The sequence below is a fragment of the Echiichthys vipera genome (assembly GCF_963691815.1).
Source record: "Echiichthys vipera genome assembly, chromosome: 18".
NCBI lineage: Eukaryota > Metazoa > Chordata > Actinopteri > Perciformes > Trachinidae > Echiichthys > Echiichthys vipera.
Genome location: NC_139843.1, coordinates 9,998,552 through 10,025,016, shown reverse-complemented (window position 1 = coordinate 10,025,016; position 26,465 = coordinate 9,998,552). Strand labels below are relative to the sequence as shown.

General features: G+C 42.4%; 1 protein-coding gene across 2 annotated transcripts in view; it reads right to left on the bottom strand.

Annotated features, from left to right (window-relative positions):
• The window catches only part of LOC310960601 (zinc finger MIZ domain-containing protein 1-like), a 122,153-nt gene that overhangs the window by 34,694 nt on the left and 60,994 nt on the right, over positions 1-26,465 (bottom strand). For both annotated transcript variants that reach the window (XM_083932351.1, XM_083932352.1), the window contains exons 3-4: positions 10,232-10,351; positions 3,727-3,840 (exon numbers count right to left, since the gene is read on the bottom strand). In XM_083932351.1, the coding sequence (XP_083788477.1) occupies positions 3,727-3,840; positions 10,232-10,300 (183 nt within the window). In that variant the 5' untranslated portion in view covers positions 10,301-10,351. The remainder of the gene's footprint in view (positions 1-3,726; positions 3,841-10,231; positions 10,352-26,465) is intronic.

Here is a 26,465-nt window from a genome sequence, read left to right as displayed (position 1 = left end):
ATGCATTTTTAATTTGTGGATATTTAAGAATTCATTTTATTTCAAAACCCACAAAAATCATTCGGGTTTTTGGAAGGTTTAGTGACTCCACTGATCTTTTTTCCTAAAAAAAAAGTGAAATGTCAGTTCAGCTAAGCAGCAGTGACACATACTAAGTGCTCAGAAAGTGCATGCCTGTTCAATGGCTGCCCAATCCTTTAAATGTGTTATTTTATTTTCAGAGCAGAAAAGGTTTACATTTGTTAGTCTAAATATACATTGAAATGCACATAGTGTCAGACCATCGTGGGATATATGTGCCTGATTTTACTCAACTGAATGCAGAAGTTGATGAGAAGAAAATAAAAATGCTAACAAACTTAATTGAAATGTGTGATCTGTGATTTAAGATATCCTGCTAAATAACAACCAACAATACAAAAGACAAATACACAGGGATGTATAAATAATCTCCTTGACCACAGTGATAATACTATTCTGAAATTTAGATTTTAAAGATACATCATTGCATCCAAGGTGACAAATACATCTATAGAGGCCCATCCTGGTAGTTAAACTCATCAAAAGGCTTCCCAGATCCTGGCCGTTATATAATAGTGAAGTTCGGCAGCATCAAAAGATCCAGTTCAACTTAAAGGATAAAGTCACTTCAAGTTTATCAGTTCCATATGAGTTCGCCGGACAAAATGTTGCCCCCGGTGCCTCGATGCCCACTGTGAGGAAGCATTAAGAGAAACATCCACATGCCAAAGGAGGTGATGTAAATCACCCTTATGTGGTACATGTTGCTTTGATTTACCATAGCTATTATCGGCTCAAATAGAACCGCTCAAGACTTTTGAACCTTCAGGATAAACTTAAGGCCTGTGCGGACCAACGTGCCGCGCTAGAGACGGATTCTCCCGCCTGCCTGGTTTTCATACTGTAGCCACGATTTTAAGTTCAAGACAAGCCCTGAGGTAGCACAGCTGAACACAGTTCCCTGCACCGTATCATTATCTCCTGTAAGTATAGTCTTGATGTGACACCAAAACAGACTATGTGTATCTGGCGTTTATTTATAGGAATCTCCCATTAAGAAGAAGATATACGAGTATAGGCTGTCTAATTAGAATCTAAACTTGTGAGGGCCATTTTTGCTGAATGGTAATTCCAGTGTAAGAAGTTAAAACAACTAGTTCTAATTTCAGGATTTAAATTGTACAGTCAGTGCAGTTGTGGTGGCGGATAGTCATGGAAAGTCACTCAAACCGTGTACCGTATTCTCTGTGAAACTCTATCAACTTCATAAATGATTATTAATTCCTCATGCCTTAGAATGAAGTCTGCATCAAATGTAAAATAATGCAAAAAAGAGAACTTTAACAGGTGTGAAATATCTTATTGACTCCTACAGGAAGATGATTTAAAAGACAAATAGCCTTATTCAACCCATTTCCTATATTATTTATGTTGTTTTGGTTGAAAACAAGTTTTGGCTTCAATTTATTTTTTTTTAAAACCAAAAATCTTTTCATAAGATTTCTAGGAATAGACTTAAAATTGGGCTGTTGTTTGTTTGTCCACCCATGGCTCTTTCCTTCATGTCATCCCCTCTCTTTTTAAATACGTTGATACAATTTCATAATAAAGAATTTTTTAACCCTTACATGTTTATAATGCTTTTATATGATCTTATCAACAAATAATGTTAAAAAGCGTCTTATAAAGCCCTTGTTATCTATTCAGTCATTTTTATTACAAGGACCTCAATATAAAACATTACCTAATTATTTGCTTACCTCATTGGCAGATTGTTGTTTGCTACCACGGTAAATATCTTTTGAATAAACAATATTTATCAGTTTGTTGTAGATGATAATTTTGCAGTGTAGCCACCTGTCTTGACTTCACCAAATGCCAACGCTGAGGCGGCGGTGAGATACAAAACATGTCGGCAACAGGGTGAAGTGTTTCCCATTACAGCCTGAGACCGGGTAATTTCACAATCACATCTGATTCTCTGGGCTCCCTCCCAGTGTGGTTCACGCTAAGGTCTATACAACCCATAAACTAAAAGGAAAAGCCTTGAGATTTTCACGGCAGGAAACAAATTGAATTGCCGAAATGGAGGAAAAGGCACCTGCTGCTGCACATTAAAGCAGTAACACAAACAATCACTTGAATGGAGGGATGTGTCAGAGCGTTTTCACTGTGGTGCTCAAGTACAAATCTCTCGGGTTCCTTCGCTCGCTGTAGCCACGCTCGCTTGGCGGGGTTACAAATTGCACCCAACAGGAGCTATATGTATCTCTTATCTACTGCTGGAGGCAGTATGGAAATGAGCATGTTGAAGCACAGAATGGCCCAAGGTGACAGGTGAGTGACACATCCACAGTCCATCCAGTGTTACCTGACTGTCTGTTCTGTCTCTTGGCCCAAAACTTCCAGAGGACAGACATTTGATTCCTTTATTTAGTAACTCTCCTGTCTACATTGACACAAAATAATTAAGACTGTTTTCGTGGAAGAAATACCCCATTAAAATTCTATGAAAATACTTCAAATACTCATCCCCTGTAGGTTTGAACAGATTGTAGTTTGCTCTTTTGTGGCGAACGGCAGCTGTAGTCTTGTAGCTTGGGTTCCAAACAGTTACAATGGATTGTAATGGTGGCCGAGAGCCGTGACAAAAACAAACAAACCAAAACCAAAATGAATATCATCCACAGAAATGTCTTAAAACACTATTCTGCCTATTCATAAGCCTGGCATGTTCGCGCACGTATGTCATGTTAATATGGATACCTAAACAGCCGTTTGTTGTTAGAACAGTTAACTGTCCGTAGTTGTAGCTAACCACATTAGCAAAATTGGGTGTAGAAGCTGTCCATCTTTGTTGCACATAACTAGCTACATTTGCTAACATTGGTTATGACTAGTAACAAACAGAAGCTGTGTGTTTGGAGCTGGTTATTGGAAAGAATAGTGATGGACAAAGGAGTACAAAACTAGGAATGGTTTGAGAAGTTTCTACGGACTTTTTATTCACCATAAAATGTACATTCATTGAAATTCATTGTAACTGTTGCAAATCCAAGTTGCTGTCCTCCAGCCAGGTAAGTGACGCATATGACGCAAAAAGTGAGATCTTTGGGGGTGTATTTCCTTTAAAATGTTATTAACTTGGAAATAGAGTAAAGGTTTCATCAGGCTATAAGGGAATATTTACCTTTTCTTTTGACAATTTAGTGTAAGATGTTGTCTGATCAAATTATTTTGATGCATTTTGCAATTTTGGTGAAAATCATATTTTGTTAACAGTACATGTCTCCAAACAGTCGAGTGTGTTCTTCAAATGCCATGGGAGACTAATCATTCAATTAATCAAAAGCCTCTAGGCATTTAAGTAGGGGAATTAAGGGCTTTGTAACTGTATTTCTCTATAAGCACTGATTGCCATGTGGTTTGTTCTCCTTTTCACGTTCCAGTGTGCCAATTTCATGAGCACAAACTGTAACTGAAGTCACTGAAAGGTGACTGAATCTCAGTAGTTTCTGCAGGATGAAATATATTTTTTATTTTTCAGTGACCTCAGTGAAGATCAGGCAGCTAAACATTAGTTCTCTCATAACCCTGAGGGAAATATGGAAAGAGTCAATGCAGCATTTGTTTTAGCGGCCTCATATTGTCCTTGAACCTTCCAGTAGGAGACTGCAGAGGAAGAGGTCATGAATGGCGACTTACCGTTAGGCATCCCATCAGGCTTTGCTCGAAGGGGCGCTGGAAGGCTCGCGGGTCACCACACCAGTCCAGCAACTCAGTCGCTGCTGTTTGGAAATTTGCTGGATTTTGTAAGTGCTGGAGAGGAAAAAAAGGGGAATACATTACATCTCAATATAGTAAGAAAATATGAGAAGACACTGGATAATTGTGTTGGTTCTATTCTGTCACAAAACCAAACCAATCCTCTATACTTGCAAAACGTATGCATGTGAAATATATATATATATATATATATATATATATATATATATATATGCAAAATAAAATAATATATAGGTACTCCTAAACAACCCAAAACTTTTCATGCAAATGGGCTGAGTCTAGGAAAGAACTTTTATTGAAATACAATACTGTTTAATAAAACTGAAACACAATCAAGATGTTGTGCATAGAATTGTGAAAGATGTAGAACCAAAAACATATACTAAACATACATGTGGATGTAGCTGGATAAGAGATGGAAAATGGATGATTGGATTTTTTTGAGAGAGGAAATTACTTGTCACCGAAAACAAGGGGCACGCAAATAATATGATGAATAATTCAAAAAGCACTCAGAGTGGCTTTAAACAAGACAACAATCTTATGACCACGTTTCCCAAAATTGATCTTATTACACTTAAGATTACTTGTGTTGTAGGTTTTAAAGTATTAATGTGCAGGGCTGAAGGGGCATGTCCCCATTAGACTCATGTTTCCACATCACTCTCCCCAGGTTTCTGTAGCACCGTCTCACCACTGAGTGCAATAAATCTCCCTGTATAGCTGCATGAATAGCTGAGGAAGCCCTTATTTCACCAGCCGGCCCTGAATGTGCTGTGACTTTATCTGACAACAGGCTCCTTGACCTACAGCTACCCCTTTATGGCATTCATTCCCCAACTGGAGCCAGCAGCCCACTCACTAACCCTGTTGTCTGTCTTGCTGTAAAGCAGCAAAAGAAAAATGGACCTCTCTGGGTCACCACATCAGACTCACTGTTGGTCATTTCTCCTCTAAAAGCTTTCAATATGAATCACTTTATACACAGAAGAGCAGACACACCACCTCCACTCTGCACTAATCTTCTGCCTTTGGAGAGATAATGTGCACAAGCCTTTGCAGTGCACTTGTACAAACCGGGAACAAATGGACTCCCACTCCATGGCATCAAAGGTAAATAGAGAGGTTTGTCAGCTTAAAGTGAATGGCTGCCTTCTTAACACGTCTGTGCGCTTTGATTTCACTGTCAGGGAGAAAAGGAGAAGAGGAAGTGACAGTACAGTCACTACCTCACAGTGCTTTTTTCTTGTTTGCTCTTTAGGGGGCAGCAGAGGTCAGGATTTGATAAGGCAGCTTTCATATCAATTTACAAAGTCAGTGTCTGACAAGGGCCGGATGAAACCAGTCTTGTTTATTTTATGTTTTGTCCAAGACATTTCCCCACTCGCCCGACATGTCTTTGTTTTGGGAGACTAGGATGAGACGCGGTGGTGTTGCTGAGCATGTAAATTCTGCTAGTGGATAAAGTCTCCTGGAGAAACACGCACATCCACAGATGCTAAATTTAGATGAGTCTGGAAGCTAGACAACACACGCAATCAGCGCACCAAGGATGGAAAGAGGGAGGAGGGAGAATTCATAGAGGGGGGGGTGAAAAAAACACACCACCAACACTTGGGCTTGAAGTGATTACTGTTCTTTGCACTCAGAACAATTGGTCCCACCAGTGTGGCTGTCACATGGAGAGCTTGGCACTGCCACGCCACAGATGTTCCCCCTACTCCGGCCAAAACCCACCAATCAAACCTAAACTAGAGGCCAAGAGACCCCTTCACTCCACCCTATTCCTGTCCCCTGGGTGAGAATGATCCTCCAACATTTACACTCCAGAAAAAGCTCAGCACAGTTCGAGGGAAACAAAGGACAGGACTTGTGGTGTCCTGAGAATACAGCTTTCTTCAGATACAATCATCCTCTGTAGTCACGTCTGGAAACGACTTGATCTGCACATCTGCAGCTCAACTGAATGTGACAGCGCACGCGAACTGGCAGAGACTCTCTCCCCTTTCAGAATCCCAACTTTTGGTTATGCTGCTGTTGTTACTCAGCGACGCCCCAGAGCATTGAAAACATATTAATGGAGACAATTAACCCTGGAAAGAACAGAGTGGAAGACAAAAACAGCTGCATAGCCAGTGCAGCAGTAACACAAAGAGGGTTGTCTTCCAGTTTATCTTGAAATATTGACGCTTACACTTTGAGGAAGAGCTCCTGCAGCGAGAGGAGAGTTCATAGTTTCCGCCAAACCCCTGTATGAATCACTGAGTGGAGAGTCTGACAGAAAACTGGCTTCCCCACAGTGAGAGGAAAAATACTGTCTCTGAAATAGATACCAGCAGTATCACAGAGCCCATCTTCCCCAAAGTGTTCACAATGGTGCAATTATAGGACCTGAGAGGAAAACAAACTGAGAAAAATTGTGTTTGGCGGTGAAACCAGATAACTGTTTATATGTATCTTTTTTGAAACAACCTCATCTGTTTGGAAGTTAAACAAGCAAACATATTTATTTTGCTGTTTAAAGCTACAGATATGTTCCTTTGAGAACCGTATTGTATATATTTTATTGTAAAAAGTATCGGGGCTCAATTAAGCTTCAATATGTCCAAAAATAGCAAAAGTTGACTGTCAAAATTCCTGTGTCGTTATTAACACCTGTGAGTGAGCGCCTGTCTCTTTAAGCCCCCCTCTTGAAAAAGCCCAGGCTGCTCTGATTGGTCAGAGTTTCCGGGTCTTCTGCTTTCACCATCAATACAGCACTGTAGCAGCACTTTCTACCTATATATAGTGTAGTTGTGACATCGCAACTGTGCAGAAGTCCCTACGTCTCGTTTAAAGACACTGTTTCTGAATACAGGCTGTGTGCATTGCACTGTGATTTGCGTTTCCATATTTTCACAGTATTTATACAGCACCTCAGCCTACTTTATAATAAAAAAGACATGGAAATCTCTTCTTTTTTCAACATGGGACCTTATAGTATCTAAAATAGTGTACTGGGGTGAATAATAACCATGTTTTCATAGTTTATGAACAGTTTGGTCAATTTATTGTTTACAAATCACATTATTCCAATTTCACAACAGGACGCTAATTTAAAAATTACCACTGTAATGATTTCTGATTTAACTTTCAACCCGCGATTCAATCAGGCTGACAGATTCCAATTTCCTCTACTTTATCATCACGCTCAGCAGTAATTTATCATTGGAGCAACAAAATCAATTTGTTCCCCTGTCCGCTGCACTGGCTGGGAGTATTCAGACAGACATGTCACATCTTCCAGAAAACAACAACACAATGGAGGAGGCTTCATTTATATTCCTGCTCCACGTAAGTATCGCCTTCGAGATGCCAAATTTCAGCATGTGCACACTTTCAATTAAAGCAAACAGCTGGATTGGTTTACAATATTTCCTTAATTATTTTAATGGCTTGGATATTGGACAATGGGGAGCAGGGGGAGAAGATAGTGAGTTAATTGTTCTGATCTCCCCTGATGATCATCTTTGTGTGCGGGGAGGAGAATAGACGGCCGGCTGAATGGGCTCACTGCTAGTCTAATTGGCAGGACATAAATGGTATTTATTATGCAGGCCTTCCAAACCCTGATTGTCTGCGGCACAAAGCTGCCTCTATTAGCAGGGTGCTGGCTCTTACTGGTTGGTTTGAAATGACCCGGCGCTTAACCATTTATTAGATGGACTGGAGGCCTCCTTGTATGCCATGGATCTCTCTAATTGGCATGTTTACCCATGTGCTGCTTCCGCGGCCGCTAACATTGGGACGTGTTTGTTTAAATTTCTGCCTTCTGGGGGTTAATACATTTAACCCTGCAACATTTGAATGGTGTACACTTTTGTGTGAGACTGATGCAAATCCCTTTTCCTGTTCTGTTATCTGCCTTTACAGAATAATTCATTAGCTATTTGAAATATCGTGCATTAATAGAATTCAATTTCACCTCCCATACAACTAAAGAAGGAGGGGGTATTGAATATTTAACATCCTGCTGTGAAGAAGGTAACTAGACTGCAGACAGTGTTTACTCTCTCTACCTTATTACTTAAAGACATCAAAGCTTGGATCTACACATAGGGGCCTACCTCTGTTTGCTCCCTAAACACTCGCCCCATCTTGCTATCTGCCTCACCTTGTCTCTTTCTCAGTAATAGCTGGGAACTTCCTGCCGAGGGTAAAACAATTTGCCACGTCTGCACTTGTGTTTAAGTGCAAGCCCCATACGTTATCCCAAAGGCCTTCTGATGTACTTTTCAGGAGGTGGACACTCAGCACAGAGATCCAGAAACAAAACGGGCAGTCAGTTAAGAAAAGAGATCAAAGGGGAAAAGCCCTGTAGCCCGGGGTTACGCAAGTATGTCTGTTTCACTCTGCCAGAGATTGGTCCCGCAGTAAACGGTGGGGAGAGGAGAACAAAAGGACGCGCTGGGAGTCAGCGGTGGTGGAGGGAGAAAGAAGGGTGATGATGGGGGAGGGAGGGGAGCCTCCACTCTTTGACCCCAGTCAGTAACCTGAGTCACACCACAGTCCTGATAGTATGATTGAAGATTAGTCACTTTACTTTGGTCAAACAGGAAGACTATGGTGCATTCTGGCCATGCCTGAGAGTGTGTGCACAAACCTACAGTGTTAGCTTCCTACTTTTCTACTAGCCAAACATATAAAGCAGAGCTTCCTGAACTCAAGAATGACGCAGCCCAATTTGAAATCTGAAAATTTTCTTCGGCCCACTCAAACCTTTGATCACAACTGTGATCAACACAGGATACAAAGATGTGGTAGAAGTACTTTGCGATATATCTTTGACTTCATAATCAGTACAGTTCTATGCAGTGCAAACGAATAATCCATCCACATACATGTTACAGTCTGTTTAGCAACATGTAAGCCAATGATAAGATACGATATGTTCCGGATCAAATAAAGGTCAGAAAAATGAAGAATAACACATCATTAGAGTCCTTCGGCCTTGTTCTATTAGTTTGGATTTTTGTATATATGTTAATCACAAATGTTTTATGGTACATTAAAACTTAATTACAAAACCAAAGCTTTTTGTTATTTATTTGAAACAACCTCTCGCAGCACCATTGTGGCCCTTCAGGGGGCAACACTTTTATAGAACAAATCAGTCCATTTAAGCTGCACTGGTGAAAACTTCTTATCTCTGAAATGTCAACTTGTGTCAGTATCTAAGAAAACCTGTTTTAGTGTCATGGTCATGTTTCTTTCTTTAAGGTGAGGTAGTTGAAACTTTTTTTTATCAATGCAGAGAGGATGATTTAAAACTTTAACTCAGTTTAAAAGATAAAATCACTCAAACTTTCTTTCTGTGGATTCGGATTTCTATGGATTAGAACTGCTGGCGGTGCATGGCACATTACCGGGTGTACCAAAAGGTGGAAGGCGTAATATCATGGCACTGTACTTACGCCGTCAGTCTCACCTGAACGCTACACTGACAAAAACCATCTACAATCAGGATCCATCTCAACCTGGCATCCACCTGTAGGCTCTGATTATACCTTATAAAGGTTATTAAGCTGAGCTTTCTTGTGGGGAATGACAAGTCAGATTCAAGATGCCAAATATAAACACTGGACATAATCCACGTTTACACAACAATACATCCTGCGGCTGACTGAAATTAAATGGAAGTAGCAATAACACAGTGTATTTTCACAGTTTACCACAGTGCAAAGAGAAAGTGCTGTGCTTAGTGTCAATTTGGTTATCTGTTATTTTTTTTATAAGCAGTATTTTTGATATTTAACATGTTCCAAGTGGAGCTGAGTCAGACCTTTGCATTAGCTCAGGCTAGAAATGCTTTGGTATGTGGCACTGGTTTATGCTACATACTTGTCCCCATACAAATAAACAGCAAATGAATAGAATATGCTTCATACAACAGTATGTTTTATTGTCACTTTGAAAGGAAAACCATGTATATCTATTTTTGGGTATTGTCCTGCTCTCCTACCATACGGAAGAATACATTTCCCTCTACAGTTTAGGAGTGATACTTTCTCTTGGTTAAACTCTGTAAAGGTCCCTCATTGTAAAAAAGTGAGATTCCTATGTATCGAGATAAAGCAGCTGTTTTTCAGAAATGATTTCATATTATTATTTTTTTTATAATTTACCGAACAGCTAGAACCATCTGATTAATGTAAGGGAGGAACATTTTCCTCCTCAAATATGTAAATGTACTAGTAAAAGAAAAGAAGAAAGTTTCCCAAAATGGAAATAAAGTCCCAGTACTACAGTATATCACTTCATAATAGTTACATGCACTTTGTTACTTCCCACCTGTTCCAAATGTAATAGGTAGCATACATTTGCCTTATGTGGCTTATGTGCCAAGCCCTCACATTGTAAATCAGACAGCTGACACAACTCTCACCTGTTTGATACACAGCAGACGGTCATTGGTCTGCTGTATGTGTCTGTCCATCGACGGAATCGAGTTCATGTTGATTGTCCCTCTTCGGCCTCTACCTGCCAGCCATTAAACTGGAGCGTTCTGCAACAGAAACATGGACACGTGTTAAAGCTCGCCTCATCCCAGGGAAGCTGCCAATCCCATCACCACCAGGATATTGCAGTTTAGTGTGTACATGTGTGTGCCTGTGTATGTGTTATGTGTGGTGATGTGAACTGAGCAGGGAGATATTGATTTGGCAGGTGACAAGCACCTCAGAGAGCCCAAAGGATGACATTCCTCTCAGCTCCTGTGACACCCTTAACAAGCCCCCGCAGTTACCCCCGAATGCTGCCATGCACCTTTGGAGAGGACACACTGGATGGCTTAGAGAGGATGTCTGACCATGTTTAAAGCACCTTGGGGTGAAAATGAACAGAGGTGGAGGAAGACACACATTTTTGTAGAGCCCGCCTCAGAAGACTGCATGAAACCCTTCCATCCTGGCCTGTGAGAACATTAACTTGGCATGTGGTTCGCTGTTTACATTACTTAGCCATTATGTAATCTTTGGTTAACAATTATCTGTACCCTGGGCCCAGACATGCTCTACATTTCATTTCTCCCTCCACCTCCCACCGCTCTCCAGCTGCACAAGAGTTCCTCTAACAAAACCCCTTACAGCGCACTATTGATTTTGGAGCAGCAGCTTATGGAAAACCTTTCTCTCTCTTTTTTTTTTTCTTTCCTTTTTTCCAGAGGAATAATTTTTCATGGAACGCAAACAATGGGTCTGTGATCTGACATGCTACATACCATTATCACAAGTTTAAAAGTATTACAAGCTACATTAAAGGTTATCAATTTTGCCCTTGGGGGTCTGATTTAATGTTGCATTCAACATCAAATAAATATCACACTCAGGGTGCAGGCTATAACTAATAGTGACCTACAGCTTGAGCAAATTAACAAGTTCATATATGGGTGGTGGTGGAAAGCATATCCCTCCATCTTCACCTCCATCCTCTTCCCATTTAACTCCTCCTTTATCGCATCCTGTCTCAGTGTTGCCTTCTTGCTACTGCAGGGACATCTCTTCCTGCGGCGCATCATCTCTCACTCAAACAGTCGCCCCCATCACTCAGATCCCTCCCACTTCCACACCATCTTTCTCCATTACCATCACACTGAGAAATTTCACTTCAAAAAGTACCAGTGGGGAGGGAAAGAGAGAGAGAGAGAGAGAGAGAGAGAGAGAGCGAGAGAGAGCGAGAGAGAGAGAGAGAGAGAGAGAGAGAGAGAGAGAGAGAGAGAGAGAGAGAGAGAGAGAGAGAGGGAGGGAGAGAGGTGGCAGCATGCTGCACCATACTGATAATGCTCACTTAGGGGTCTCTAGCTGGATTTAACAGTAGGGCCAGTAATCTACTCTACTAGACAGCTAAAGAGCTTTTATGCTACCTATTGGAGCTGCTCATGCCTGTACTTGAGAGGAGAGAAGGGCACACCGGTGCATTCCTCTCCATAAATTAGAAAGCTCATAAAAAAGACAGACATCAGAGTTTTTCCAGTCAGACTCAAGGAAATCATTCGTTTGTTCACATTTTTGAATGCTCACATATACAGCTATTCGAGATTTGATGGAGGTCTGGGCTCACTAGTTGAATATCTTTGTGACATTGCAGGATTTAGTTTTTTTTTTTTTTTGGGGGGGGTGTAAATATGGTAAAATATGGAGAGAAAAAGCAGCATCACCCGAAGGGATGATATATGTTCATGCACTGAGGATCTTTACATCCCTTTGCTGCTATAATGCTCCCCTCAGTCCCTTCTCTGTGTCAGCTGACAGTGAGCTGGTCCTTGGCGAGCAGCGGCCCTGGACCATCATGCCCCTCAGCCACCAGCAGGTGTCTCCCTGGCCCTTCAAAGGCCTGGCTAGTGGCACAAAGAAGGCGGAGCGGTGTTGCTTTAAGCCTTTACAAGCTCTACAAATCCTCAGCTGCTGCTTCCTAACAGGGCCCACTCAGCCCGGCACTGCCTGTCTGACCTTGTGGTTATTGATGAGCCAGTCGACCTGCTCTCTCCGTCTCTCTTCCCTCCTGCCCTTCCCTTCGCTCTCTCTCTCCCTCTTTTCTCTTTCGATGTCATCCCTCTTACCTCCAACAGTGAGTTAAAATGAGGGGAAAGACAAGAGGCTGGGCTGCCATTCACCGGCGCTGCTTTTTTTCTGTTCAACACTCACCGTAATGTGTACTTCTGACCTCCTCGCACTGTAAAGCCTGGGTCCACATATTTACATTCATACTCTTCACAAGATCATTATAAAAAGTATGAGATGACAGTGTTGGAGAGTTATTTAATTTTCAGATATTCACTTGTTCTAATTAAACACTACTCCTTTGTTTTATCTTTAATGAGTAACAAGAGCCAAATTAAAGATTAAACCCACGATGCTGTGGAGATATGACAACAGATGAGCCTTCCCCCTATTTACACGCTCTTTTCTATCTTACAGATGTTATCATTTTTTATTTGATCTGCACCATTACCTAATGGGAATTTATTTGCTGTGATTGAGCATTGTTACCCCAGAAATCCTGTTTGAGTGTGTTGATGATACGTGCGTTACTTGAGCTTAATTTACTAGATTGCACAGCAGGTGATATACAACAAGTTGAGAGCTGTGGATTCCTGCACAACAAAAGACACAGGGAGGTGGGATGGAGAGTGGAGGAGGGAGACCTGCTTTCCTTTCCTATTCGAGGGGGAGCTAAAATATATGTATTGAGTGGGAGCTGTAATAAAACGAAACGGGTGAGGAGATGCAGGCTGGGAACAAATATGAAAGGCAGTGGAGGATGGCAGCAAGGTGATGGAGCACCACCAGAGGATTGGATGAAATTATCTCTTTATAATCAGGGGGCTTCTGCATGGCTGCCTCCTCCATTGCCCAGTGACAGATGAGGCCCTACCTCTTCAAATGGGCTTTTCACAGTGCTATCAGCCCACCTCTAGGGTAAAACAATGTTTTTATTTGCCCCTGTACCACCACTTTAAAAGCTTTGTTTCCACACGACACCCTGCGGAGGACGGGATTGTCTCCGTCACGCAGGGTCCATGTTTGTCTCATTACGTGATCATGTTACATAAGTGTACCTTGAAAAGGGCTGCTGATTTCATTTGATGACAAAACTGCGCCATGGACTGGAAGATGTTGACGCTAAATAACGTTGAATGAAGTAACTAAAGCAGGGCGTTATCCCCAATAAGTCAGAGGGATTGCTTTCTGAACTGTCACAATCCAAACATTATTTCAGATACCCAAAAAACACAAGCCTGCGTCTTCAAAGAGAGTATCTAGGCTGTTAATGTAACGTAGAGGAGTTGTGCGCCTCTGCTCTGCAGGGTGAAAACACTCTGAGGGGGAGAACAGTAGACAATGATTAGCTTTATCCCACCATCACAGCAGAACAAATGGATCGCGAACCCTCGCCGCTTTACACAGTCTCTCAGCTGAGCTGTCAAGGCAGAGGGAAGTGGTAAACAGATTTAATTTATTCATATAAATGGCTCCGAGGCCAGGCACAGTGCTGCTAAAAAGGATATTTCCAGTTATTTCCAACTTGGTTCATATTTACATAGTTTTGACCATCGGTTATGATAATATTGTGCTCACCAAAGTAATTGCTAAGATCTGAGAATGTGTTGCTACAACAAAGTCCAGTTCCAATGACACAGGTTGTAAACAAGTCGACAGTTTAGCAGTCTATTGTACTTTATTTGGAGGTAAAATCAAGAGTAAATGTCCCCAGAATTTGACTATTATCCTTTGACTGCACATCCAGCAGGGAAATTGATGAATACAGTGTTATAATTAATGAATGATGACAAAAACTAGGAAAATAGTACCCAAATTTAAATATCCTGTCCAGACATGTTTTCTGGACATCCAAGGTGCAAAATGAACTTTGTCTACAACTGATGAATATGCAAATATTTTCCTTTCAAAGGTTTGATTGCTGGAAACAAAACATTTCCTACTTGATATCATAAAATCATCTTGTACACACTTGTTGCAGAGAAACATTACCTCTTCACATACGAAACTCAGCACGCCAAACATACATACAACAAGCGAAGTAACAATAAGCTAAACACATTTTCGTGAGAAGGGTAACTTTAATTAAACTAAAAGTGTGCTTTAAGGGAGACACAGGTGCAGTCTTTGAATAAATGCACATTTCCCGCCTAAAGACGGGCTCGGCCGAAGTAAACCAGCAGAGAGTCGGAGGGTGGCTGCAGGAGTGGAAAGACAGCAAGCCATGCTGGCTACCGTCCCGGCGACACACAAACACACACAGATCTTCTCACCTTCCCTTGAGTCCTGGACCGGCATCATGATAATATTAAGAACACCCTAAGTCACTCCTAATGTGCTTTACAACAACACTACAGGCAGGGTGTGTGACACCTCTGCAGAGCTGTGTGAAACACCCCCCTAAACCAACACATACACACAGAAACACACACACGTCTCACTAATCGAAAGCTCAAAGTACTGCTGACACTATTAAAACGGAACAAGGTGGCCTGAGCGGAGAAATCAGCATCACTCTCGCACCTCATGGGGGCACGTTGAGACAGGCTGCTCAAGGTGATCGCGTCCCCGCGTGTCGTCTATTGTAGGTGAATTAGGCAATAAAGGGCTAATCTGTGCCATCATTGACTAGGGCTTGGTTGTTTGCAGCACTTGCTTAAGGGCGATAAAGATGAGGGGGGAGGAGGGAAGGAGGAGGAGGGGAAGGAAGCATCTCCTCACTCTCATGATTTTAATGAGCTTTGATTCCGAGATACGTCTTGTTTTCATCCGACTGTCGGCCGAGGCCAACGTGAAAGCTCCCCTTTAATTATCTCAACATTGTAGAGACGCCGTTTCTTGCTCTGAGGGAGGGGTGTTTAGTTTGGAGAGGGCAGCTCTAGGACTCCAGGTGTCTGCCTGGTCCTCTGCCTGGTTAGTGACCAGGCAGAGAACGAGGGCAAAGCTGTATTTGTTCAGCGGAGGAAAAAGCAGAAAGGATGGAAATGTGTACGAATCGGCGTCGCTTCCATTGTTGCTTTACAGAATGTGCCATAATCCTCAGCAGGCTCCATCCAGAGCTGGCACAGAGGATAATATGAGCTGCCTCCTGCCTGTCCCACCTCCCTGCTCTACCTCCCCTCCCCTCCCCTCCCCTCAGCCCTTCTCCATCACCTCCTCCTCCCTTCCCCCATTTCTTTGCTGCACACACATATGGACACACAGCCACTCGAGTACACACAAACACACACACACACACACACCTCCCCACATGGCTGCTTAACAGGCTTGGGAATGGATTTCTTTTATTTAATGTGGTTTGGTCTGCAGCTCCAGCGGCAACCGTGAGCAAGGGTGGGCTTGCACTCACACACACACACACACACACACACACACACACACACACACTCAATCCAAGCAGCCCTGCTGCGTTTGTCGCTGTTCACTGATCTCTCCCTCTTCCCCTCTGTCTTTCTCCATCTCCCATTCTCTCTCTCCATCTCTCTCTCTCTCTCCATCTCTCTCTCTCTCTCTCTCTCTCTCTGAGCCACATTCACTCCCTCCCTCCTGCCCTCTCACTTTTTTTTCATGACAGCTCACATAAGCAAGCCTCCTGGATTCCTGCGGGAGCCCCACGTTCAGTACACAGAGATTGTTCAGCCATCAGGCACATCTGCAGCGTGATTAGAAAAGCAAAGGGAGCATGGTGGTGGGGGCAGGAGGGCGGGGAGGTGGAAGCCCCCACCATTGCTGCTACCCCAGCAGCAGCAGAAGAAAACAGAGGGTTTGGGATCATAGAGGGGCCTAAGCAATATCTCCTCTCTAACCAAGTGTAACGTTTCACCAAGTCTCAGAGGCCGATTGCCGTCCATGATAAAAAAAAGGGAAAAAAAGAAAGAACAAAGCAGATGGGGGCTAGTCTCTGTTCACCTCCAAGCCCCCATCTGACCTCCAACTCTGCTGGCTATCCCAGCAAGCAGAGGGGAGAAAGATGGTCCTACATCCTCAAACAAGAGGAGCATCGTAGTGGTCCCTCCCTCTCCTGTTTGCACTCCTCTAAACAGCTACTCTTTTAATTTCCTTCCAACCTTACGTTAATGGCATGGTAGAGGGGGGGGGGGGCAATTCCCCCGGGGCCCTGGAAGCAGCACAGATGAGCCACATGACTGTGTGTCGCCTCTAAAGAGCAGAGAAGATCGGAGCTAACAGCTAGCCAGCCTGGTGCTCTATCAGCCTCTCCGCTCGCTGCCAAACTCCCCTCTCTGCTCCGCAATCCTCCAGGTATTTTTGAAGGCATGTGATGATGATGATGATGAAACCATTGAGCTGAAGTGTAAACCTGCACTGACTGTTGCAATACGAGGTGAATTCACACTCAATATCTCACAAAGAGAGCCGTCACGACAACACTCAGACCCTTGAAACACTTTGTCTTAAAAATTGCCTTTGATTGTGAGCACAGAGGAAAAGTCAAAGAGGCATTTTTATTTCCATTTTGGTGAGTGATATTGTTGCCGTGTAGGTGCTGACACTGCTTCAGACAACTTGTGAGTGTTTTTCTTTTTTTCTTACTCTGCTTTCTTTTTTCTTTTTTCCTTGCCAGCCTCCTGGTTTATTATGCATTCAGCTCATGTGTCCCTCCTGTGAGTGGCTGTTCATTTTCCACATACCATGCTTAATCCGGCCAGCTAAAACTTTGAAATAGCAGGAGCCGCAGACACAGCCGCTACCCAGGAGGAGCCATTATGAGGTCTGGGAGAGAGAGACTGATAGAGCTGGGGGGAGGACTGACAGGCGAGCTGCAAGATACATTGGAAGGAATTCAAAGAAGGTTGTGAGCAGAACACAAGGGTGTGCATGTTTGTGTGTTTGCTGCCTTTCGCAAGTGTGTACGGTGAGCGGGTGATAAGTTAGGGGCAGAGTGTGTGTGTGTGTGTGTGTGTGTGCGTGTTTGTTTGTTTGATAGGGTTATTGGTGTGGGCAGGGGGATGGAGGACCTCCTTGTCTCCATTGTGCCAGTGACCTTTAGCCTTTTGTGACTTTGAGTGAATGGGAGAAGAGAGAAGCAGAGAGTGAGAGGGAGAGATTTTAAATAGTGCATGAGCTCAACCTGCCAGAAACTGACGGACAGCAGCAACATGAGCTTTCTCTGTTTCACCGAAGACGCCTGTGAAGACCACACCATTAAACTGCCAGCACTAGTAACCACCTCACTAACATCTCTATTTTAAAGTTTCATGAGCAGAGTTTCTCTGCTTGGCTTACTGTCATTATGTGTTCATCTATCCGTTATCGTTTTGATCTATCGATTAATTGTTTAATCTCCACATCTCTAAGACAAATATATTAAAGCAAGATTATATAACTTTTGCAGGAATACGTATAGTATAGAGACTAATATAGTCATTCTCTTGCAAATGAAAAGTGCATTTCATTTATACATCAACAGCAACGACACAGAATCTCCACTCTTTTCATTAACTTGTGTCCAAACTTTGAAAGACCTGCTCCTCCTGAAAACAAACCTCTCCTACGATTCCACAGACCTGCATTAGGATTGTCTAACTGGCTCATAAAGATCTATTTTTTTCCTTATATATCAGCTGATTGCTTGATAACCGTGCTGAGCGGACTGATCCTGTGTTAACAGCTTGCTCGTATCTGCAGCCATTGGTCCCTCCAGGGAGAAGCCTCTCATTCCACAAATGTGCTCAATTAAAAAGAGCAGAGTGCTTAGAGAGGGGCAGCGAGGGGCCATTCCCTGCGCCTGTTTGATCTGGATTTCCTAAGTGGTCAATGACAACACATTACCAGACAAGCGGACGCTTGATCTACAGAGAGGAGGCTTTTGACTGCAGAGGTTGAGCCTCTCTTCCCATCCCTTCTCATCCATACACCACGTCTTGCACGCCCTGTCCATGACCAGGCAGTGTGTCTGTGTCCGAGTGTGTGTGTGTGTGTGTAAAGGAGGGGTGGGGGTGATTTAGAGGTTAGGTAGCACAGGCTGCTGTAGATCTGTGTCACAAATCTTCCTCTTGAAGGCGTGGGGGGCACACACACACACAAGCATGTGATGAATTCCATGCAACAGACAGACCCCTGCCTCCCCTCCTCTGCCAGATGATCCGGTCCACACTTCGCCGCATGCACCGCTCTAATTTCCCAGAAATTGCGGGCTGCCATGTTTTGATTACCATTGTGTAAATTAATCTGGAAGCCCCTCGTCTCACGTGTGGCTGTGAAGAATGCCAATGTGTCTGGGGAGAAAAAGGGAGATTCTCCCGGGGAGTAAACTTAGCAGACTCCTCAATCAAACAGTGAAGACATTTATTCAATTCTCTTTTTTTCTTGTGCACATCTTAGTGGAGGCCTCCTGAATAATTTAATTCAGTGTATATTATTTCACCCATCATGTGTGGTGCTCTTTGTGAAGTAGCTACAGCGTAAATATAATAACTACAGGCAAGCCGAAGAGCATGCAAGTAGTCTCGGTGATGCGGATCACATGTTTGTAGAACACTATGTCTCATTTTATATAATCTTACAGCAAGCTAAAAATAGCATCAATGAATATTGAATGCTAGGACAGAGGAGGTGTTATGCAATTCAAGACTTATGCTGTCAAATGGAGCGATAACAGCCCAGCCCTTTCACACTCATAAATAGACAAAACCTCACAAAAATCTTTCACACATACTAAAGAAAACAAATAGCTTGCACATATGCTTTATAATGTGAGGAGCTTTTGATTTATACCATAATGTTATCAAACGGTGCTTTAATATTATCTGAACACCCAAAACAACTTATTTCTTATGTAAGGGATTAATGAGCTAAACAGGTTTATTTCTCCATGTCATTGAAAAGTAGTATATACAGTATATTCAATATATACAATGGGTAGCTCAAATCAAGGAATCTGATTGGTTCAAAGCATTTGTAGCTGGTTTGCCTTGACCGTTTGGTTTGTTTGTGTTATTGTGTGACTTTGGTGAATGCTAGCTACTAGTGTAGGCTACATTCCATAGGAACCGTTTTACTGTGAATTTTTTATTTTTATTTATTGATAATAATCTTTTTTTGAATGTGTTCATAGCTATCATGTTCTCATACTTCAGAGCGTTTTATTCATAAAAGCATGAGCTATAAATATACATGTCTAAGCAGCAGATATATGAGCATAAAAAAACAACAAATCCTCATATTTCAGAAGCTGAAAGCAGCAAATGCTCAACATTTTTTCTTGACAAACGACGATTAATGAGCGATTAATCAATTTCCAGTTGGCCGACTAATAGATTTATCAACCGTATTATTGAAGAGGGGTCTTTTCTACCAGTGGATCGATGCCTTGTATAATATTTCTATCTTGTATATTCATGGGTGTTATTTAGCTACAACCCATCCCTAGCTGTTGGCAAACAACAAAGCTCCACATCATCCATCAGGGAAGTTGAGGTATTTTGACAGGTGAACATAAACAATGCTGCCTGCAGTAGCATTTCTTGAAGTGTTCGGACACACACACACACACACATACACACATCGAAAGACAAACACATAAACAGAAAGACAGAGAGGGAAGGTGTGAGAGGCAGCGAGACACTGAGGGAGAGAAAGAGAGACGCACTGGATCAGAGGAGGAGAAAATGAATGCTGCAAGAAGCGGGAAAAGCTGAGAAATTCTCTATCCTCCTGTTGGAGCCCCCCAAAACTGCTGAACCATCAGCAATTAAAGGCTGGCTGTGTCATGAATCTCTCTCCGCAGTGGTCTGCTCTATCTTTGCTGGGTGATACTGCAGAGGTGTGCGGCCCCAGTCACCTGGCCGGCAACACACACACACACACACGCATACGCACACACACACATCAAAACCACACACAAATAATAGCGTGATCGCTGACTATTATTTTTCCTCTGTGCAAATCGAATTGACACTTTGCATCTCCTTTTCCATGACTGCAAAGTTTACGCTGTCAGGAGCGAGCTGACATGCAAAGCAGTTGTTTATACTGATGGTACAGGTGAGCGTGATCCAAGACTATAGCAGACCGAACAGGCTGTCACCGTGATACAGTACAAGCAGCCACGGGACAAAGGCGAGGGGAACACATAAGTCAGGACACAAGTAGAAAGTGCTGAGCATATAATTAGCTAATCCAGTAGAAAGCACAGATAGGCAGTCACTTAATTAAAATGATTCATTAAGGGTAATAAAAAAAAAAAAACCTTCCTTCTTTCAAAACTGCTGTCTATAATTACAAGTGACTCCCTCTTCTCTGTGGCAGAGGGCTTCAATATGTGTGCACGTTTGCATGTGAATGTGTTTGTGTGAGTGCACGTGATTGGTGTATCTCGATGAGAGGGAGGGAGAAAAGTCAGTTTCTGCAGCTCATTCAGCGTTAGGATCCTCGACTAATGAGATTAGTCAATAATGGATTGAAAGCAAGCAGCCTCCCCTCCCTGACACAATGGCCAGAGAGGCTGCCCTGTCAGCGACACATCCTCCACTGGTCGATACACACACACGCACACATGAACGCACGCACGAACGCACACGCACACACCAACACACAAACACACAAACACTTAGAAACACATCAAAACAACAGGGGCCACCTTTTTAACATACAAATTGTGTTGCGACAGCGCCTACGTGAGATTGTGCTACGTGCCTTGCAGGCCGCAGACAATTTCTCCAGGATTTAAATTCAAATTTGGAGTATATCTAGTTTTGATCTACAGAAAAATGGATATTGTAGACATCATGCCAGGCCTTTTGAAAGCCCTAGATCTCTTTCATCACATGAATGAACGCTTCATAGAGAACACCAACAGAAAAGAGTCCCGCTCGATCCTCAACTGCAGAGTGTCTGAGCCCAGGAAGGACAAACAAGTCTTGAGAGTTGAGAACTCTTCTCTTCTCAGATAAACAAAGACATGAAACAGCCTTTAAGGCCAGCAACAGCACAAACAGAGCTCTTTTCAAACGTGTGAACAACCTGTTCACGAGAGTAAAATAAACCTTGCACAAACAAGACGCAGCAAGCTGCTGCTAGTGTGCAGAAACTTAATGCATTTACAATAGTGACTCTTACATAAAGAGGAGCTTTAAAGCACCAGCAGCCGCCACCAGAATTCAATTGCTTGCTTGTTTTCATGTTGTCCCCCCTTTCACACGTGCACCGCGGCGGAGCTGTATGTGACAACGCAAATGTACGAATCAGAAGAGACTACTGCAGTAGAGTGAGGCATTGGTATTACAGCAATTTGCATATCATTTCAAATTGACTACCATTGCTATGGAAAGCATAATAATACTACTACTACTACTAATAATAATAATACTAATAATAATAATAATAATAAACTCATTATACTGTTTCATTTGCTAAGTGGATATAAATATATATAAATGCAGGAAATAGTATTACTGTTAAGAGCAATACAGTATTACTGGTTAACCAAAGTGTTAACCAAACCTACACCCTTGTCAGAATCTATTCAACCCAGTAAAATCCAGTCATCCAGGCTTGTATGACACAAGTTTGTTGGTGTTTCTGTCAGGCAACATCGCTAGCTGTGGTCAGCCCCATGCTGCCAAAGGTCAAACCCCTGGTAATTTGTTTTACCGCTGCCACACCACCATCTAAACACAAGGCGACGTATCAGGTAAACCAATTATTATCCGACATGAATCGGAGGGCAGAGAGGTCCCACATGAGCACTTCCTCTATTATTAGCGATGTATCCCTTTCTCTCGCAGAAAAGGCACCTTGTCCCTGATTCCCAGCATGTCTTTACTGCCGCTTATCAGCTGCCAATTACTCATTTACCTGCAATGTGCAATTCTGTGTGGGATTTAAAGGTAATTTAACCTACATTGAGACAAGAAAATGAATTAAGCACTGCCGTTCTCTCTCTCATTTTGCCTCTCTCTTCCTGTCTCAAAAGCATAAACAGCAGTCAAAACGCAGAGCTTTCTCCTGCTTAGTATTCAGCTGTAATTCTCCCGGGTGGACACCATGCTGTGTAGACAATCTGCATTTTGATTGGTGCACACTGGAAGTTTACGCATGCCTCTTTAAAAGCAGATGCATTGGAAAATAACACAGAATGACCATTTAGAAATGGATTTCCAAGAGTATTTGGGAGACTGTGGTGTAGAATAGTAAACAACTATACACTGTAGCTTGTTTCATTAGCCACAGTCTGCACTGACACGAGGGTATGATGTGAATCGTTTTCTGCGCTGCGACAGCCCACATGGCCAACGTGGAAACGCCAGCGATATCTAACCCTCTCAGAGAGCCATTTGTACAATCTCACCATTAGGAGCCACTTTGTTCCTGTAGCCCCTCTGGCCTCAAACCAGGCTTCAGCCTCCGATGACTGTAACCATGGCAACTGCCTTCATTCAACACTTGCAAATAATGAAGACAATGTGTTTTCCATTTAGATGAGCTTTTTTTTTTTTGCGCAAGAAGATATGGAGAGTCCACCCTGACTGTTTCATTAAGGGGGCTTAATAACATGATTCCTTTTGCTGGATGCACTGTACGAGCTGAATCACAGATTAAATTGGTCTGGTGGGACACTAGTCAATACAAGAGTGCAAGATTCAATATTATGTTCAACAACGAACTTGGAAAAAGTTGTTTTTCTTCCTGGCCTCGGTGGACTTGAGTGTTGTAGCGAGAAACATCAAAAATTGGAGAAGTGCCTCGGGCAAAGAATTTTGTATCTTGATCACAGAAAGCAAAACACAAAGTACAAGGAAGGCAAATGAAAAGTTGAAGCGTGGGCTATTAAAGGTCCATATTGTAAAAAGTGAGATTTCCATTTCTTTTTTTGATTATAAAGCAGGTCGAGGTGCTGTATAAATAATGTGAAAGTATCAAAACACTCAATCCACAGAGAAATGCAGACAGCCTGTTTTCAGAAACTGTGTCTTTAAACAAACCGTCAGGACTTCTGTACAGTTATGATGTCACAACTATACTATATACAGTAGTAGGTAGAAAGTGCAGCTACAGTGTCGTTACAGTCATTCTCCGGCTACAATCATGGTGCAGAGACGCAGAGAGCGCAGATGTGGAAGACCCGGAAACACTGACCAATCAGAGCCATCTAGGCTTTATAGGGAGGGGGCCTTAGAGAGACAGGCGCTAAAACAAAGAACAGAGTGTGAAAATAGGTATATTCAGAGACTATGAGGAAGAAGAATGTGTATTTTGAACATAAAAGCATTAAAACATGTTCTAGCAGAAACACAAAGTTCAGTTACAAACCTGAAACTGAGCTTAACGTGGGACCTTTCGAGGCCTGGTGATTATATTTAATGTTTAGATGTTTTAGCTGCGGACCGTTTTACATCATTTGTATCTTGCCTATCAGTCATAATAACATAGTTCTCCCCAAGTTAACTACTGATATCTGTACCTACTGTGCATGGGGAAGCTTTTCAGACTGATACTAACAATTCTGGTGTGTTGCGACTTCAAAATATAGTGATTTACTGTTCGTTGCAACCTGTTTCATCATCTAACCACTGTTTTTTTCCTGTCAGACTTAGTTGAAGCCCTTTTGCCGTGTATTTTCCCAAATATACAATGTTACCATAAGTGAAAGCCAAATGGTGAAAATAAGACCAATTGGAATAAAACAGAATCTTTCTTCAATATTCATCTTAGGTGAAAAAGCTCAAATACTAGCTAAGAATAAAACACACACACACACACACACACACACACACACACACACACACACACACACACACACACACACACACACACACACACACACACACACACACACACACACACACACACACACACACACACACACACACACACACACACACACACACACACACACACACACACACACACACACACACACACACACACACACACACACACACACACACACACACACACACAGTAGTGGAATGAATGGAAAGAACTTGAGGGGCAGGAGTCTCCTTTCCACTGTTTACAGGGAAAACTCCCTGGAAGCAGAGCCAGCTTTCCAGGCCAAATGTACAGTAATTCAAGAGTTTTACAAATCACTAGACAGGAAACATGGTGTTGTTCTCCACTTCCACCTCAGCCCAGTAAACATGCTTTTGATTCGCTGTGTTGTTCGCTCACAAGGAAAACACACAAAGCAGATAGTTACTCTAATTCCTTGATGACAAGAGTTTATCTCGCAGAGTGGAGTGCATTTCATAGAGTTACAGCTTGTTGCCTCGTGTGGCGTCTGGTTTAACACGAAACCCTTTAAGACTATTGACTGGAGCTGCTGTCAATAGAATTCCTATGATTTCTATTCTTGATGTTGCCGTTCTCCCGCTTCCCTGACAACAGAGCAGTAACCTTTATAAAAACATGTGAAAAAACAAGGACACCACAATTCCACTTCAAAGTAGATTTGTTGCTACAACAAACAACGCGATGAGCTCCGGAGCTCATGTGCACAGGGGCCACAGTGCACCGTGATTGATATACAAGAGATAAAACACTGTTTGACTCCTGGATCCGGCTCCAATCACACGCTCTCTGTGACGCACTTGCCGCACGCTATCTCTGCCACACACGGCCCGTGCTGCTGATAAGCAGGGATGAAGCAGTCATATCTACCTCTTCTGGAAGAGTTTCTTCCTGAATAAACAAACTATTTAAAAAAATCTACATGTACAGTGCTGAGGTGCTTTGCTGATTTCAGTTGCCTAAGTGGAGACTGACAGCAATACAGATTCTGGCAAAATGCAAGTTGTAGTGGCAGTTTTAGTCCTGAACTGATATGAGGATTTGCTGCTTTCCTTTGTTTTATACCACTGTAATGTAAAACATCTTTGGGTTTTTGGCTGTAACTCAGATAGGGCTGGGCAATATGACAGTACATATAGTCGAAATGATATGAAAATGTCCATTGTATATATTTTTCCATATCGTTTCCATCGCAATGTTCAGACTGCGATGACAATAATTACGTCAACTGCTCGGATCCTTGCATGTTATGATTATTTTGCACTAAAGTTGAGATTGTTCTATTGGGATGGAAGATAATGGCCTTATCGCCCCGTGACCCAACAAATAAATTATGAAGATGTCTCCTTGGGCTCTTAAAACTTGCGCTGGTGTATTTTTCATGTTTACACATGAATCATCTATTAACATTGGATTTTATACTAAATATTAATCAACCCCTCCAAATAGATCAAAATTGAAAATAATTCATAGTAGTGACTTCAGTCCTTTCCTCGAATGCTGCAAAGTGTAGAAAATCCACATTAGCATGTCATTACCTGCTGATTGTGGAGCAGCACAAGGAGTTCTTATGGAAAGCTTGTATGATTGGTACACTTCAGCTCAACACACCGCATGTATTTTTAATGAGACAAGCCTTCTTAATAGAGAAGGAGACTGCTGGCATGACAGACGATGCATTACATCTCAACTGGGCATTCTGAGAAATCTTATATCTTATGTCCATTTAACTTTTGAAGTGATCGAAAAAGAATGATACTGAATTAGCTTTTTAGCCATTTGTGGTCCAGAGGTATTAGAGACATCTCTTATGAAATCATCTGTCCTCATGACTGACACAAGATTGGACACAGCTGCCTGTAGAGATATAAGCCAGTCATCTGTCACCTTGAAGTGGCACTGAGCGCAACTTTACGTGGTCATATACAACACACAAGCTCAAGCACTGCTTCTTATTGGGTCTCAATGTCACTGCACTCTCACACACACACACACACATACACAAAAAAACACTGTTGTGAGTGTGATAAAAGAAAACACCACGTAGCTAAAGGTTAAAGAAAACATAACAAAAAAAATGAAGACTGCAGGAGAATTTTGATTAATGTTAGACCTCACACATGTTCCCAAAACCACCACCAGAGAGGGACAGCGGCTCCAGCGAGCCTGTAAGAGACCACCAGGTGTGACTTATTCATTATTTACCTAGAAAAGCAGGCTAGCAGCATCTGTACACTGTGCACAGCCCTTCCTTTGTAGGAGAGATGTGTCAGGATCAGATGAGAGAGGGCACCTTTGTGGATAGACATCTTTGTTCACAGCCTGCCTGTCTGTCGCCCTTTACTGCTGCTCCCCCGGACAAACAGACAA